Raw genomic sequence first — 18,730 nt, 5'->3', positions numbered from 1 at the left:
CGCAAACAACGCCAGCATACATCATAGATGGAGAGATCAATTTTATGAAGAGTCACTGGACTGCGATACCAACAAGAGAGGATCCAGTAGTTGCGTTCTTGAGCGGAAGAGGAAGCCGAGAGTTGGTATGACAATGCTAGTACCTTGTCCCATCCCATTTCATCCAATGGTATATTCCAATTCTGCTCCCGCTTGGAAGGAACTGGAGGTGGGTTTGGATTAGACTCCTGTCACTGGACAGCAATACCAACAAGAGAGGATCCAGTAGTTGCGTTCTTGAGCGTAAGAGGAAGCCGAGAGTTGGTATGACGGTGCTAGTACCTTGTCCCATCCCATTTCATCCGATGGTATATTCCAATTGTGCTCCCACTTGGAAGGAACTGGAGGTGGGTTTGGATTAGACTCCTGTCACTGGACAGCAATACCAACAAGAGAGGATCCAGTAGTTGCGTTCTTGAGCGTAAGCGTAAGCCGAGAGTTGGTATGACAGTGCTAGTACCTTGTCCCATCCCATTTCATCCGATGGTATATTCCAATTCTGCTTCCACTTGGAAGGAACTGGAGGTGGGTTTGGAGTAGATTCCTGAAACAAAATTTGGTGGATCTGAGAGAGCGGGCGATCAAGTCTATTGGACCGAGATAGCAATGACTAGAACTCCGTGGGAACCCTTGTCAATAGGTCTGGGGAGGAGAGCTGGTTAAGGAAATGTTGCAAGTGTACTCAAGCCAGGCCAACCAGGGGTTATGGAGGTCATGGCAGCTCAGGAATATGTATTTTTATAATAAGTATTTAAAGATGAACTCCAGATGGACATAAATAACACCAATTAATGCAGTTATGTATTAATTAGAATTAATTAGAAATAGAACGTGTGTGAAGCTTAGTGGCGCCGCTCTGAAGTCAGACCGAGAGAGAGAGGAATCGCCCCACCGGCAGAGGAATGTGGGGAGCAGCAGTCTAGGTTCGTTTCAGTATCTTCAGTGAAGTGAGGGGGAGCAAATGCCGCTCAGAACCATCCCCAGGAGTCATGCGTGTTGAGTGTGTGTGGAGCGGCCTCAGCACCGCGCTAGCCATGTACTTACGCGTTTCGTCCCACCCATCGGGGCTTGGTCACAGAGGCCACTGAGGCAAAACAAGGCAAAACGCATAAGAGGGCATGGCAAGCGTGGTGTTGAGGCCACTCCACGCGCATTTAACAAGCTTGACTCCTGGGGATGGTTTTGACTGACGTCTGCTCCCCTCAGATTTGTTTTTTTTCTTTGGTTTTTACCTGGTAAACCTGAGAACTAAAGGATTCTAATACATAACTGCAAACAGGGATTTTTTTCTCTGAGAATAGGTGCAGGAACTCCCCTCTTCTGAATCACTTCTTCGCCTCCTACACAGTCCCTTGGTTCGACCCCCTACCCACCTCCCACTACAGATCCTTACAGAGAACACAGAGCCAATTAGGGTGCTAAGTAATTTGTATGGAAGGTATTCATGATAACAGGAAAAGCAGTAAAATAGACTCCCACCAGCCAGTAGCAATAGACCCTCCCCCTCCAGCAACAATAGATTCCCCCAGGAACAACGGACCCTGGCAACAAAAGACCACCATGCAAAAATAGATCCCCTCCAGTAATAATAGGCTCCCCGCAGCCAGCAGCAACAGACACCCCCCCCCCGACATTCTAGCAACAATAGGTTCCCCCAGGAACAATGAACTCTGGCAACAAAATACCACTCCAGCAACAATAGACCCCCAGCAGCAACAACAGATCCCCCAGCAACCAGCATCAATAGATTCTCCAGCAGCCAACAACAATAGAGCTCTTCCTCAACAGTAGATTCCTTCTAGCACAGACCCCCCACCAGCAACAACAGAACTCCCCAGCAACAATAGACCACCATGCAAAAATAGATCCCCTCCAGTAACAATAGACTCCCCGCAGCCAGCAGCAATAGACACCCTCCCACTCTAGCAACAATAGATTCCCCCAGGCACAATGAACTCTAGCAACAAAATACCACCCTAGCCAAAGACAATAGACCTCTTCCTCAACAGTAGATTCCTTCCAGCACAGATCTCCCACCAGCAACAACAAAACTCCCCAGCAACAAAAGACCACCATGCAAAAATAGACCCCCCTCCAGTAACAATAGATTCCCCAGCAGCCAGCATCAATAGACCTTCCAGCATCCCTTGCCATTACATACATTCAGTGCTGGAGGTGCCAGAAATGCGTCTCCCCGCGTTCGCACTGAAAAAAAGCTGTGACTGCAAACAAAATATAACTGTAGGTAAAGGCAACTTTTTTTAATGTTTTAAATAGAGTGGAGAGGGATTAGAAGCCCTGTCAGGCTTTCATTGCTGTCTGTGTCCCCCGGTAGGGAGATTCACCCTCTCTGTTTGTCCTGGTTATCATTACCATTGAAAGTGAAGGTTAAAAAAAATCCCAAATTTTGGGTTGTCACCAGGAATGGAGAAGAATCTTCCAATGGGGACACTAATTCTGGTGACAACCAGGGACTCCCTCAATTTGAAGGGATTTCCTCCCACATTGTGTTTTGGAATTGGGGGTTATACCCAGGGGCGGATTGACAACTCATGGGGCCCCCGGGCAATAGGGGATCATGGGGCCCCTGTGTCCTTGCCCAAACTCAAAAAAGCCTATGAAAAAGGTACCAGGGGCATCTCATGGGGACCCCTACTGACCCCAGGCCCTCGGGAAGTGCCCAAGTTTCCAAATGGTCAGTCCGCCCTTGGTTATACCCCTCCCTTACGCTATCCAAAATGAAAAAATGGTCCCCCCTATAGTTACTTACCTCTTCCTGAGACAATTCTAAAATGTTGGTTTCCCTTACTTTATGTCTCAGTGACAACGCTTACCAAGACATATAGAGAGGCTGAATCTAGTCAGTGGGGAAAATAAATAAAAACCTGACAGCAGTCTAATCCTTACTTATCCAAAACAAAAAAAAAAACAAAAAAAAAAACAAAGTTGGGCTATAAATACACTTTAAACATGCTAATTACATTTTTAAGTTTCTGTTTTTGATGCATACCTTATTTTAGGTCCAGTGATGTCATCATTAGGTCTCTGTGCTTCTCTATGCAAAACAGGCAGATCATGGCTGATGGGAGGATGTGGTGGGGTGCTGTACATAGCTTCCTGGAAACATTGCAGCACCCTGCCTCCGTACTCCAATCAAGAGTCCTCAGCCCTGGTGCAAACTGTGGGCTGGTTCCTGGAATTAATTATGCAAATATCAAAATTCCTTGATGGTGGGATATGAGTCTGGAGGAGTGGGAGTTCCTAGGCCGATGTCCCCAGGTAATGTCCACATGTGATGCCGAGTCTCCATGTTTTAAAGAAATGAAATCCAGCGAATGAAAGATCAGCAGTGGAAGCCCACGCACTTTTCTCATGGCCACTTAGAAATTAATGAAAGGGGCAAGCCAGGAAGAGTCAGGCTGTGCAGGGAAGGGCTAGATGATGCTGGACATCCTTCAGTCAGGAAATGAGATGGGCTCTGTCTGATTTGCTGCACATTGTGAGAAGCTCACAGCAGGGGCGTACGTACAGGGGTCGCAATTACGACGTGGCTTATGGTCCAAGGGGCCCATGTGGCTCGCCTGTACATCTGGATAGGTGGGGCAGCGACCACGGCATATAGAGAACTTTCTTTCTTCCTCCAGCCTTTCAGGACAAAAATGGAGGAGATTGGTTCTGCTACATGCCACCTCCACCGCCCCTCTCCAGGAGAAACGGCACCACAGATGGTGGAGGAAGCCACATAAGGGAAGTCAGTGGAATTAGGTATATGTCTGGAATATCAATCATAGCCCAGAGACCCATATGGAAGAAAAATATATTTGAAATATAAAAATACATAAAAATATTATTTTTTAAATATATTCTTCAGATTTTTTTCAACATATAAAAAAGTCATTTTAACATATATTTTTACATATATTTGTTCAGGCCAGGTTTTTCCATAGATTTGCTCCTCTTCCCATTTGTTTAAAAAAAGAAATCTGAAGAATATATTTACAAAATATATATTTTTTTAAATATTTCTTCAGATTTTTTTTAACATATAAAAAAGTCATTTTAACATATATGTTTACATATATTTGTAAATGCATTCCAAAAATGTAGATTTGTATTTTTAGATTTGTATGTTCCATATATTTTATAATATAATAAATAATTATAGTTTCATATAATAAAAATCCATTTCAACATGCAGTAAATATATATATATATATATTAAAAAAAAAAAAAAAAAAAAAAATATATATATATATATATATATATATATATTGAAATATATTTGAAATATATTGAATATGGAAGAATATTTTCAAAATATATTTCAAATATATTTTTCTTCCATGTGGGGAGGCAAGTCTTTATTTGAGAACATATATTTTATAACATATTAAATAATTATATTTTCATATAATAAAAATCCATTTCAACATGCAGTAAATATATATATATATATATATATATATATATATAATATATATATATATGTATATATATATATTTATATATGTATATATATATATATATATATATATATATATATATATATATATATATATATATATTGAAATATATTTGAAATATATTGAATATGGCAATATATCTGGGAAGAATATTTTTAAAATATATTTCAAATATATTTTTCTTCCATGTGGGGATGCAGGTCTTTATTCGAGAACAGTTGAAGCAACAGGAAAATTTGGGCCGCTACATAATGATGTATGTTAGGCACCCCAAGGCCTCCTGGAATTGTAAATCTGCAGAGCAGATGGTGGTTGGGTGGAGTTCCATATAAAGTTCAAAACGTGTTTTTGTCGTATTCGCGAGATGTAGGAGGGTATATGAATTGGAAGAACCTGAAATGAGCACAGAAATTTGAGCAAATATGTCATCTCAATGAACATATCCATTTATAGCATGCTAGGAAATGTAGTCTTAGAACAGCGATCCAGGGACGGACTGACAACTCATGGGGCCCCCAGGCAATAGGGGATCAAGGGGTCCCTGTGTCCTTGCCCAAACTCAAAAAAGCCTATGAAAAAGGTACCAGGGGCATCTCATGGGGCCCCCTACTGACCCCGGGCCCTCTGGCAGTGCACGAGTTTCCAAATGGTCAGTCTGCCCCTGCAGCGATCTCATGTCAAATCCTTTCATCATGAGATAGCCATAGAAGAGCTCTCACAGCCCGAAACAGGAACCAGAACAAAAAGGAAGCATACTGAAGTTTTAGGGACTTATTTACAGTCCTGCTTAGATCTAAAACTGTGTAGTATGAGGTGCTCAAAACATACGTGCGTAAGATCCCTGCAGTACAAACTCCTGAGTGAAAGAAAAAGAAAAGAAAAAGCTCACGTGGTGACGTAACAGCTTCCGACTCCATCCAACGCGTTTCGTCATTGAAACATATTCAGCTGGAAGCCTTGATGCCACTTTGCAGAGGATTCCGGGTGTTGCAGTTTTGGATGCCATTTTACAAGCCATATTGATGTGTTTTTAACCAGCTTTTAATAAAAAAAAAATCGGATATATTTTATCAGGAGTTTTTTTTGCATTTGCATGCTTTCTACCATGACTGGTGTAGGAGATGGAGAGTCTGCTTTGATGGCAACTGGAGAGTTGTGTACATCGGTCTGTTAAACCTTTCCACATATTAGGGTCGCACTTAGTTTGGAAAGCACCAGGGTTTGTGGGTGGAGGACACGTGGTGATGCACTCATCATGAATATGAGAGTGAAGAGGATCACAGGGCACATATTATGATCTTTATTACTATTCCTATTATTGGATATTACATTTTGTGAATTGTGGACCAACTGTCACCTTTGGTGGGACTTTATGCTCCTATGTTCATTGCCAAATAGAGCGCTGCACTTGTGTGTGAATATTGTGTAGTATGGAGGCCTGCTATATAGATCAAAAATTGATAGATGACAAAGGACTCCCAAAGCCCTGTGGCTTGCCTTAGGAGACAGCACAACAGAAGCTGCTTGTCTTCAGGGTAACTCTTTCTGAGTGAAACCCTGGCCATAACCATAGAGAAGGGAGGTGGAAAGAGGGGAATGACTCATTGCTTTGACTCAAAAGGGTTGATTTAGGGCAGCACAGTGGCTAAATGGTTAGCACTTTGTCTGGCAGTACTAGGATCATTGGTTCGAATCCCAGCCATGGCACCACCTGCCTGGAGTTTGCATGTTCTCCCTGTGCCTGCGTGGGTTTCCTCTGGGTACTCCCGTTTCCTCCCACACTCCAAAGACATGCTGGTAGGTTAATTGGATCCTGTCTAAATTGGCCCTAGTATGTGTATGTAAGTTAGAGACCTTAGATTGTACACCCCTTGAGGGTTAGGGAGTGATGTGAATGCATAATATATGGGCAGCACAGTGGCTAAATGGTTAGCACTTCCACCTGGCAGTACTAGGGTTGTTGGTTTGAATCCCAGCCACGTCACCTCCTGCCTGGAGTTTGCATGTTCTCCCTGTGCCTGTGTGGGTTTCCTCTGGGTACTTTGGTTTCCTCCCACACTCCAAAGACATGCTGGTAGGTTAATTAGCTCCTGTCTATATTGTCCCTAGTATGTGTATGTATGAATGTGAGTTAGGGACCTTAGATTGTACGCCCCTTGAGGGTTAGGGACTGATGTGAATGTATAATATGTATGTAAAGCGCTGCATAAATTAACAGCGCTGTATAAGTACCTAAAAAAAATAAATAAATTTACTAAAGGAGTAGAATCTTTTGCAGAAAACAAACTTTCCATAGAGAGTTTCTTAGGTTAATGAATAAGGTCAAGCTGTGTTCACTTCAATCAACCAATCACATGCAAGCACAAACCCTTTTTATTTTCTTTGCACATGAATGGGTTTTTAAGAAAACATAGATTTACTATATTCACAAAGTCAACGTTCACTCTGCAATTTGAACGTGATCTACCATCCAAGTAAATCAGCCCTACTTCTTGAGCTTGAGCTGTTGAGGTCTGTAAACAACAATCTATTCAACAGCAGGAGATCTGCCAACGCTCCACCTGCTGGCTATATATAAAATTAAAAGTATTCACATGGAATATTTTACATCAAATAACAATTGAAAATATTTTTAAAATGTATTTTGTAGTCATATAATTAAGATATATCTTGGTGATTAAACTTCACAAACACTGTGTAGTTAAAAAGAATGAATTTTATTGAACATTTTCTTGAACATTTTTACAAAGTACAAACAATTTTTTTGCTATGTCTTATTTTGCTTTTGGTAAATGAGAAGGAATTTTTTTAATGCATACATACTATATACACAGCCAAAGTACAAACTCGGCTAGTCCATACTCATAAAACATTTTAAAGCCGTCTGCTTTGTGTAAACCATTATTTAATTGCCTGAAAAGTAAGAGCGGTAAGTAGATTCTAAATGGACTCCCCAATTCAGCATTACCATGGTGGCCACGAAATGTAACACTATTTCCATCGATGCAAAAAAAAAAAAAAAAACAATGCTAGAAATTATAATAAAATGGAGCAGAAATTCCTTTTTGTTGAAAGCCACACAATTTACGTAATCTAAACCCTTTTATTAAGGGTTTCATTGTTAATTTTTTTGTCATGGATTAATAAAAAGTATTTGAATGAAAATTTACAAATTAAACCTTTTTCAAATGTGTTGGGTTACAAAAACATAGAAATAATTTGGTGAGTTTACACAGGCAAGAAAAATTAAGAAAACTAATTTTCATTGAATAAAATTATTAGCTCTCAAATTTTGGTTCACTTATTCTGTAGAAATAGTGAACTTGTAAATTCAGTAAAGTTTCCATTTTTTTTAATTTATAAGTTAGATCACCTACAGTGGGGATCGAAAGTTTGGGCACCCCAGCTAAAAATTTGTATTAATGTGCATAAACATATAGACAAGCCTGATGCATTTTGGAAACAAGTTCTGTGGACCGATGAGGTTAAAATTGAACTTTTTGGCCGGAATGAGCAAAGGTACGTTTGGAGAAGAAGGGGCACAGAATTTAATGAAAAGAACCTCTGTCCAACTGTTAAGCATGGGGTTGGATCAAGCATGCTTTGGGGTTGTGTTGCAGCCAGTGGCACAGGGAACATCTCACGAGTAGAAGGAAAAATGGATTCAATAAAATTTCAGCAAATTTTGGATGGTAACTTGATGACATCTGTGAAAAAGCTGAAGTTAAAGAGAGGATGGCTTCTACATATGAATAATGATCCTAAACATACCTCGAAATCCACGGGGGATTACATCAAGAGGCGTAAACTGAAGGTTTTGCCATGGCCTTCACAATCTCCTGACCTCAACATAATTGAAAATCTATGGATAGACCTTAAAAGAGCAGTGCGTGACAGACAGCCCAGAAATCTCAAAGAACTGGAAGACTTTTGTAAGGAAGAATGGGCAAAGATACCTCAAACAAGAATTGAAAGACTCTTGGCTGGCTACAAAAAGCGTTTACAAGCTGTGATACTTGCCAAAGGGGGCAGTACAAGATATTAACTCTGCAGGGTGCCCAAACTTTTGAAGATGCCATTTTTTTGTTTTCTGTTATTTTGAAAGTGTAAATGATGGAAATAAAATCTAACTTTTGTTGACATATTATAAGAATGTCTAATCTGTAATTTGATGCCTTTTGGAGATTTTTCCATCTTTCCTTGGCTTCTTTATGCACATTAGTACAAATTTTTAGCTGGGGTGCCAAACTTTCGATCCCCACTGTATGTTATTTGATTGTATGGTATGTTGTCGGATACTTTACTTTGCTTAAAAACTCAGCATAATGAATATAGTTTAACACGTCAAATGTATTTAATTTAATTATTAAATATCCCCATTGAATAAGTTTAGTATTAAGGCAGGGTCAGATAATTATTTAGAAATTAATTTTTGAAATAATTCAACCTAATTAAAAGACTAGTCTCTCTACAGCTCAATGTGAGTCGCTCTCTCTATCACTTGATTCTGAAGGAGACTGATTTTCTCCAGAAAAATGGTGCATATAGTAGAGAGCTCTGTTAAAAAAAAAAAAAATGTATTATCTCAAAATGCAATGATTCCCTAAAATTGATATACATAACCACAGGTTCATTCATTATCATCCTTATCCACCTGTTTGGATGCAAAAGTGCAAAAGGAACATATAACTATGAGTAAACTCATTTCCTGGTAAAAGAAAACAAAACTAAGTGTAGTAAAAAAAAATCTGTACAAAAGTATACTGCTGTATTGGGAGCTGAAGTCACTAAAACGATGAGATGTATATTTACAGAAAAAAAAATTTATTATCCTTTTCATTCTTTTTTTTTTTCTTTTTTCATTTGATGTTTAAATTTTTCCACCATGTCAGAACAACTCTTGAACAGCTTTTAAAGCTTTTATTTAAGAGACTACATTCTTAAGTACATTTTTTTGCCAGAATCTAAAATGTTTACTTTTTTGGCATTTTTTTTAGAATGACATCACTGAAGTTATTACAACTTTTATTAAATAATAATACTAGAACTGTTTTAATGTTTGCCTTTCTAAGGTTTTATTTGCCAACTGGAAACAAACAATCCAATCACTGCATCACCAATAAAAATGATGCTGTTGAAAGAGAGCATCTTGTTCATCTAGATGTTGAATTGTTAATTTTTTTGAAAAAAAAATGCTACAAAGTGCCAAGAAAATATTTTCCATGAATGTCTATTATAATTTTTTTTAATAGGTTGATTTTCTATGTTTTTTTTTCCTTAAAACAGCAAGTCTAGACAAAACATAGAGTAAATTAGTTGTTATGTTCCAGGAAATACTGCTACAGTATGTTAAAACAAGAGTCCGCTGAATCTACCCCCTCAAAGGTATCACTGGCCCTAAAAAATTGCTCTACCAAGCATTTAGTTGAGACCGTGCTATCCTCTCAATCTAGGGAGGGTGATGTCATAAAAAGGGGGCATTTAAAGTGCAGGAGGAGGCTCAGGAGAGAGCGGGTGACTTGAGAAGTATGTAGAGGGGTTAGTGGAGTTCAGAGGTGCACGATCGGAAAATGGAGTAGGCAGGTGGACGGGAATGGGGGTTTTAAGTTGTCATCAGAGCAACAGTTTAGGAAATATCTTCTAATGATGACACCTGTTCCTGTGGAAAAATTCTAAGATGGGAATTATGTTCATTCTGAAGAAATTTTCTTTCATTTCCTGTTGTGTTTCCAGGACAGGAAGTGAAGGTTAATCTCCCTAGTTGGACGTAGACAACAAAAACACAAGGATGCTACCAAAAGTGAAGCAAAAGTGGCCATGACTTTTATTTTAATTCATTTACATAGGTCATTCAAATTTTACATGTTGGTAGAGTAACTCTTCCCCTATAGCAGACTTTCCCAACCTTTTCTACACAGAGGAACCCTTGAAATAACTTTCCGGTCTCAGGGAACCCCAACTAATATTTTCTACATCTACAATTCATGATACATTAGTGTGATGGTCAGTGGGAAGAATCCTCCTTACACTTGCGGTAGTTAGGAGGGATCTCAGGGAACCCCAACTAATAATGACTACATCTACAACTCATGATACATTAGTGTGATGGCCATTAGGAAGAAGACTCCTTACACTTGTGGTAGTTAGGAGGGATCTCAGGTAACCCCAACTAATAATGACTACATCTACAACTCATGATACAATAGTGTGATGGTCAGTGGGAAGAAGACTCCTTACAGTTGTGGTTGTTAGGAGGGATCTCAGGGAATCCCAACTAATAATGACTACATCTACAACTCATGATACATCAGTGTGATGGCCACTAGGAAGAAGACTCCTTACACTTGTGGTTGTTAGGAGGGATCTCAGGGAACCCCAACTAATAATGACTGCATCTACAACTCATGATACATTAGTGTGATGGTCATTGGGAAGACTACTCCTTACACTTGTGGTAGTTAGGAGGGATCTCAGGGAACCCCAACTAATAATGACTACATCTACAATTCATGATACATTAGTGTGATGGCCACTGGGAAGAATCCTCCTTACACTTGTGGTTGATAGGAGGGATTCCCTCCTTACAGATAGCTAAAAAGATCATTGTTGTCTATGGGAACCTATCTGAGAGGCATAAATTGGTCACTGCTTAAAGAACCTCTAGCAACCTCTGAAAGAACTCTAGGGTTCCATGGAACTCCGGTTGAGAAGCCCTGCTCAGAAGTAACTCTTTTGCTTTTTTTTAATTGCAGGTAAATAATGGATTCCAAGCAGAAGCAACTAGCCATCATTGAGTTCTTTGGAAAGGAGGGGTGCAGGCTGTCTGACATCCACAGAAGGCTACAGAATGTTTATGGAGATTACACCATTTAAACTTCTTCATCCATCTGTGCACACTGCTCTTGCCAATGGTGTCATCCAGGGCTTTTTTTCTCAGAGAATAGGTGCAGGAACTTCTGAATCACTTCTTGTCTCAGCCCCCTACCCATCTCTGAGCACCGTCCCTTGGTTTGAACCCCTACCCACCTCCCAGTACAGATCCATATAAAGCAAAGGTGTCAAACTGGCGGCCTTCCAGCTGCTGCCAAACTACAAGTCCCATGAAGCATTGCAAGATTGACAGTTACAAGCCTGACTCCCAAAGGTGTAGGCACGATGGGACTTGTAGTTTCGCAACAGTTGGAGGGCCGCCAGTTATAGAGTATACAGAGCCAATTATCATTTTGTGGTGCTAAGTAAATTGTATGGAAGGTATTCATGATAACAGGAAAAGCAGTAAAATAGACTGCCCGCAGCCAGCAGCAATAGACGCCCCCCTCCAGCAACAATTGACCCTGGCACCAAAATACCACCCCAGCAACAACAGACCCCCAGCAGCAAAAACAGATCCCCCAGCAGCCAGCATCAATAGACTCTCCAGCAGCCAACAATAGACCTCTTCCTCAACAGATTCCTTCCAGCACAGATCCCCCACCAGCAACAACAGAATTCCCCAGAAACAAAAAGCCACCATGCAAAAATAGATCCCCTCCAGTAACAAGAGATTCCCCAGCAGCTAGCATCAATAGACCTTCCAGCACACCCCAGCATCCATCGCCATTGCATACATTCAGTGCTGGAGGTGCTGGAACTGCTTTCCCCCACGTTCCTACTGAAAAAAAGCTCTGGTGTCATCTCCATGGCCTTCTGTGGATATTGGACAGCCTGCACATCTCCTTTATCAAGAACTCAATGATTATTATTAATTTTATACAGGATTTATATAGCGCCAACAGTTTGCTCAGCGCTTTACAATGGGAGACAATACAGCAACAATACAGTTCAGTACAAGAGGGTTAGGAGGGCCCTGCTCCTTGGAGCTTACAATCTAAGAGGGATGGGCTGGTGGTACAAAAGGTAATAACTGTGGGGGATGGACTGGTAGGAGGAACAGAAGATTCTGTTATTACCTGAAGGCAGGATAGGCTTCCCTGAAGAGATAGGTGTTCAGAGATCGCCGAAAAGTGGGCAGAGTAGGCGATAGTCTGATAAATTGGGGAAGAGAGTTCCAGAGGATGGGGGAGGCTCTGGAGAAGTCCTGGAGATGAGCATGGGAGGAGGAGACAAGGGAGCTAGAGAGCAGGAGGTCATGGGAGGAGCAGAGAGGACGGTTTGGGTGAAGACACATTGCTCTTGCTTGGAATCTTTTTACCTCAAATGAAAAAAACATGAAAAACGTTACTATAGAGGAAGAGATACTTTCAGTACAGTCCTTAGAAGTTTTAACCCTTTCATACTCTAAAACACAAAAAAGTTTGAGCTTTACATACAATTTAAGGATTAGGAAGAAGCAAGGATTTTTTGGTCTGGTGCAAGTAGGCTATGGGTATGCATGTCACAGCTACAATTGATGTGAATTTCATTGAAATTGTGATTATTTGGAAAAAAGAATCACTACGCGGCACTATAGCTGTCCATTCGAATGCCTAGTTGTTGACGATAAAGTCTTCCTGCATACTAATCAGTAGCCAACATTATATCTGTGTTATTTCCTGGTTAAAATAGGTTCCGATTTAAATGATATTTCCTCTTAGGCAACATTTTTCAATGGCTCCTTTGTTTTACACCAAGTATTGCGCATCATTTGTGCATCTAGCACCAAATCAGAAAATAAGACTTTTGAAGGTGAACAGGAAGTAAATAATTGCATCATTTTCACAATTCGAAAACTTTAAAAAAAAGTTAGCTTCAACAATGTGATTTTTTGTTTTTGTTTTCTTGTAAACGTCAGTGCAAGGTAAAAGCGAAGTAACCTGACCATACCATAGTCAGCATATTCATATTCTTACGTATTGGAATGTTCCAAACCAATTCTATTCTTCGTCAGTGCCGGGTCAAGGCAATCAAAGGCAAAGGCATCCTGCTTCCCTTCTGGACACAGAGCGTTCTAACATATTTCATATTAAATACTTTTTTCCATTTAGAAATAAATCACAAAAAGATAACTGATGTCAGCTACAGTTCTTGGACCTTATTCAATGGCACGCTTTAATTATTAAGTGTGGTAACCAGGGGAGGACTGACCCTTCAAGTACTCGGGCCCGGGGTCAGTAGGGGGCCCCATGAAATGCCCCTGGTACCTTTTATAGGCTTTTTTTGAGTGTGGGCGAGGACATAGGGGCCCCATGATCCCCTATTGCCCAGGGGCCCCATGAGTTGTCAGTCCGCCCCTGGTGGTAACCCATGTCTCATGTCAGAGCTTACCCTACTTAAGCCCCACCAAGATCAAGATGGCTGCTATGGTCTACCGCACTTAATAATTAACACTCCCTATTGAACTGGAATTGTGGTACTTAAAGGGATTTTCCATTTTCAAATTGATTGCATCTATTGGCTTTTACAGGCACTTCTGCAACTTCTACTTAATTACTTGGCTTTTTTATAGCTTTGTTGACAGTCAGCTACCGGGGAACCAGCTCAAGCTCAGACACTTAAGGCAGAACTAAACTCTCTCAATCAACATGAACTATTTTTAATCCTTATGCTGATAGCCTGAATAAATAGATAGCAAGGTATATTATATGTCCTTGTTTTAATCTTTTTTTTAACATTTCTTCTGTTGCTTCCTGGTTTCTGGCCTAGGCCAAAATGATGTCATACATCCCAGGAGTCCTCAGGAGGGGAGGAAAGGCTTTCTCAGGTAAGCACACCCTTCTAGCTGCTGGCATGTGCTAAGAACAGATGGATTCCAGGAAATGCTACATGAACCATCTGCGCTTATTTAAGACGTCCATGGCTAGAAATGCTAGGGGGTGTTTTTCAAAGTGATTTCTTGAAAACTTCAAATTCATTGTTCTTAGAGGGCCAATCCACCCAAAATATTTTTGCCAAATGTTGAAGAGTTAAACTGAGTTTCTTTTATCTTTCTAGGTTGGTTGATCAGTTCCCAGGTTTGTACACCAGTTGTGGCCATTACAAGGGCCTGCCGCCATCCTAGCTGGAAATTTGTATTTGTTTTATATTATAGTGCAGGGTTCTCCAATTTTTTCGATATGAGAGCCTCATTGTAGGTTTTACAAATATTTGTGGGCAATATAAATCTCCATCAGAGTCCCCCTTACATCAGGGTTCCCATTAGAGTCCCTCCTTATGTCAGGGTTCCCCATCAGAGTCCCCCTTACATCAGGGTTCCCATTAGAGTCCCTACTTATGTCAGGGTTCCCCATCAGAGTCCCCCTTACATCAGGGTTCCCATTAGAGTCCCTACTTATGTCAGGGTTCCCCATCAGAGACCCCCTTACATCAGGGTTCCCATTAGAGTCCCTCTTTATGTCAGGGTTCGCTATCAGAGTCCTCACAAGAGTTATCCCTTCACTTTAGGGTTCCCATCAGAGCCCCCCCCCCTTAGAGCATGCCCCCCATCATAGTCTCCCTTACATCAGGGTCCCCATTAGAGCTCCTCCTTACAATAGGGTTACCTGTCAGTCTTCACAAGAGTTATCCCTTCACTTTAGAGTTCCCATCAGAGCCCCCCTTACAGCCTACCCCCCATCATAGTCTCCCTTTCATCAGGGTCCCCATTAGAGCTTATCCTTACAATAGGGTTACCTGTCAGTCTTCACAAGAGTTATCCCTTCACTTTAGGGTTCCCATCAGAGCCCCCCCCCCCTTACATCATGCCCCCCCATCATTGTCTCCCTTTCATCAGGGTCCCCATTAAAGATCCTCCTTACAATAAGGTTACCTGTCCGTCTTCACAAGAGTTATTCCTTCACTTTAGAGTTCCCATCAGAGCCCCCCTTACAGCATGCTCCCCATGATAGTCTCCCTTACATCAGGGTCCACATTAGAGCTCCTCCTTACAACAGGGTTACCTGTCAGTCCCCATCAGAGTCTTCCCTTACAGTTGGATCCCTAGCATAGCCCTCCATACATCAGGGACCCAGTCAGAGTCCACCCATACAGCAAGCTCCCCATCATATTCCTCCTTACATCAGGGTTCCCCATCATAGTTTTCCTTATATCAGAGTTACCTATCAAGGTTTATTCAGAGTCTCTACTTACATCAGGGTCCCTATTAGAGCTCCTCCTTATAGGAGGATTACCTATCAAATCCCCCCCTAACATCAGGGTCCCTATCACAGTCCCTCCTTACAGCAGGATCCCTGCCATAGTTCCCTGTACATCATGGTCCCATCAGAGTCCCCCCTTACAGGGTCTGCAATGGAAGGGGTTGAAGCATAGCCCATGGCAGCCTCCAATGACCTCCAATTACCAATTTGTGCACATTGAGGATATGCCACTGACCCTAACTGAGGGCCGGATAAAATCTTGTAGCAGGCCAGATATGACCCAGGGGCCATTGTTTGTATGCACTTGTTGTAGTGAATGTAACAGGAGAACCTGGAACACCTAAGAGTGGACAGAAACACCCAAACCTGCCATGTGGAAAAAAAAATGGGGTTGGAAATGATCATGAAGAGATACTGTTGGGAGTATTGAGACGTATAATAAGTCAAGGGTTGACTCAGCCTACCACAAGCCCACCTATCTGTCCCATCAGCCCTGTATCTTGCAGCAAATAGAACCAAACATCCCTACTTCTGCATTCCAAAAAATGTGTTCTATAAAAGGGATTTGATGGCAGATTTCAAGGAGGAGAACATGAGAATGAGGGTTGGGAGGAAATGTAAAAGGTTGGTGGACTACAGATGTTCAGCAGTTACAGGACACAAGCCAACAGAATGATATCTACTGGAGACAATCCCTTTAAGACCTCAAGGATGCAAATTAAATCTTTCCTCTGCCTTGGGCATGTTCTGCCTCTTTTTTTGTCCTTGCCCTGGCCCTGTTCCTCGTCATAGCATTAACAATTCAAGAGTAAGACCATAGTGTAGTCTTTAAAGGAAGTCTTCCTTGCAGAAAGTGTTCAGGTGAGATCCTGAAAATCTCCAAGCCGGTCCTTGCCGCGTTACTTGTCTTTCCTGAGAACAAATCTGATTTGAAAGTCACTTTACGTTAAAAAAAAAAAAATCACAAGTGAGCATGTTCAGAGCTCTGATCGCTATCACGGCTATCATCGTTGGCTAGTGAGTCAGCTGTGTGTTGGAGGCCTGCGGATCCAATGCCGGAGAGCTCGGAAGGTAGTAGAGTTCCCTTTTTCACATTGACTAGTTCCTTCTCTCTGGCTGCAGCTCCCTGCTGTCCGCCTTTCACTCTCTTCCATTTCATCCTGCGATTCTGAAACCAAACTTTTACCTGTAGAAGAAAAAAAATACACATTAAGATTATTCAAAATGGCGGGAAGGTTCTAGATTTTATACATGTATACAAAATTGTATTGATTTAATAAAGCAGTACAGAGAGCCTACATCTCTTACTAAATAAAGTGCAGATGTGTTCATCCAATCATCCAATCATGTACAGGAAAATCCTGCTTACAATGCCCCTAAAAGAGCATTGGCTATTCATAATTACCTTTGTTCTCTAAGCTACAGGAAACAAGTAATTTGAGAAACTACTTCATTAAAGCTTTGCAAGTTATGCTGTAGTGTTCATGTGCTAACAGGAAACATGCTGACAGGAGGAGAGAGCAGAGTGATGAACAAATGACTTCATCAATCTCCAGTTTCTCCTTTCACCTTCCAGTCCCAGGCTGACCCACATGGAAGAAAAATATATTTGAAATATGTTTTAAAAATATTCTCCCCAAATATACTGCCATATATTTGAAATTATACAATTTTGACCATATTCAATATATTTCAAAATATATTTCAATAAATATTTATATATATATATACCAGGGGCGGACTGACAACTCATGGGGCCCCTGGGCAATAGGGGATGATGGGGCCCCTTTGTCCTTGCCCAAACTCAAAAAAGCCTATGAAAAAGGTACCAGGGGCATCTCATGGGGCCCCCTACTGACCCCGGGCCCTCGGGCAGTGCCCTAGTTTCCAAATGGTCAGTCCGCCCCTGATATATACACACACACACATATATATATATATATATATACACACATATATATACACATATATATATATATATATATATATACACACATATATATATATATATATGTATACTGCATGTTGAAATGTGTTTTTATTATATAAAAAAAAATATAAAAAATATTCTTAAAAATACATTTCACATATACTGTATGTCTTTAAAAATACATGCATTTACAAATATATGTAAAAATACATGTTAAAATGACTTTTTTATATGTAAAAAAAAAAATCTGAAGAATACATTTAAAAAATATATATTTTAAAAATATATTCTTCAGATTTTATTTTGTAATAAAAACGCATTTCAATATGCAGTATATATATATATATACAGTGGGGCAAAAAAGTATTTAGTCAGCCACCAATTGTGCAAGTTCTCCCACTTACAAAGATGAGAGAGGCCTGTAATTGGCATCATAGGGAGACCTCAACTATGAGAGACAAAATGAGAAAACAAATCCAGACAATCACATTGGCTGATTTGGAAAGAATTTATTTGCAAATTATGGTGGAAAATAAGTATTTGGTCACCTACAAACAAGCAAGATTTCTGGCTCTCACAGACCTGTACCTTCTTCTTTAAGAGGCTCCTCTGTCCTGCACTCATTACCTGTATCAATGGCACCTGTTTGAACTTGTTATCAGTATAAAAGTCACCTGTCCACAACCTCAAACAGTCACACTCCAAACTCCACTATGGTGAAGATCAAAGAGCTGTCGAAGGACACCAGAAACAAAATTGTAGACCTGCACCAGGCTGGGAAGACTGAATCTGCAGTAGGCAAGCAGCTTGGTGTGAACAAATCAACTGTGGGAGCAATAATTAGAAAATGGAAGACATACAAGACCACTGATAATCTCCCTCGATCTGGGGCTCCACACAAGATCTCACCCCGTGGGGTCAAAATGATCACAAGAACGGTGAGCAAAAATCCCAGGACCACACGAGGGGGACCTAGTGAATGACCTGCAGAGAGCTGGGACCAACGTAACAAAGGCTACCATCAGTAACACACTACGCCGCCAGGGACTCAGATCCTGCAGTGCCAGACGTGTCCCCCTGCTTAAGCCAGTACATGTCCGGGCCCGTCTGAAGTTTGCTATAGAGCATTTGGATGATCCAGAAGAGGATTGGGAGAATGTCATATGGTCAGATGAAACCAAAATAGAACTGTTTGGTAGAAACACAACTCGTCGTGTTTGGAGGAGAGAGAATTGCATCCAAAGAAC

General features: G+C 40.8%; 1 protein-coding gene across 1 annotated transcript in view; it reads right to left on the bottom strand.

Annotated features, from left to right (window-relative positions):
• Positions 1–7,200: 7,200 nt before the first annotated feature.
• MEOX2 (mesenchyme homeobox 2) overlaps positions 7,201–18,730 on the bottom strand; it is a gene marked incomplete at its 5' end in the record, with an annotated part of 30,661 nt that continues 19,131 nt past the window's right edge. Inside the window, one exon of the mRNA XM_089654595.1 lies at positions 7,201–16,739. Within this exon, the coding sequence (XP_089510721.1) occupies positions 16,515–16,739 (225 nt within the window). The remainder of the gene's footprint in view (positions 16,740–18,730) is intronic.

The sequence above is a fragment of the Staurois parvus genome, unplaced genomic scaffold, assembly GCF_062004578.1.
Source record: "Staurois parvus isolate SC_StPar_1 unplaced genomic scaffold, SC_StPar_1.0 ptg000779l, whole genome shotgun sequence".
In the NCBI taxonomy this organism is placed as follows: Eukaryota; Metazoa; Chordata; class Amphibia; order Anura; family Ranidae; genus Staurois; species Staurois parvus.
The sequence above is the reverse complement of the archived record's forward strand: the minus strand, read 5'-3'. Positions and strand labels throughout refer to the sequence as shown.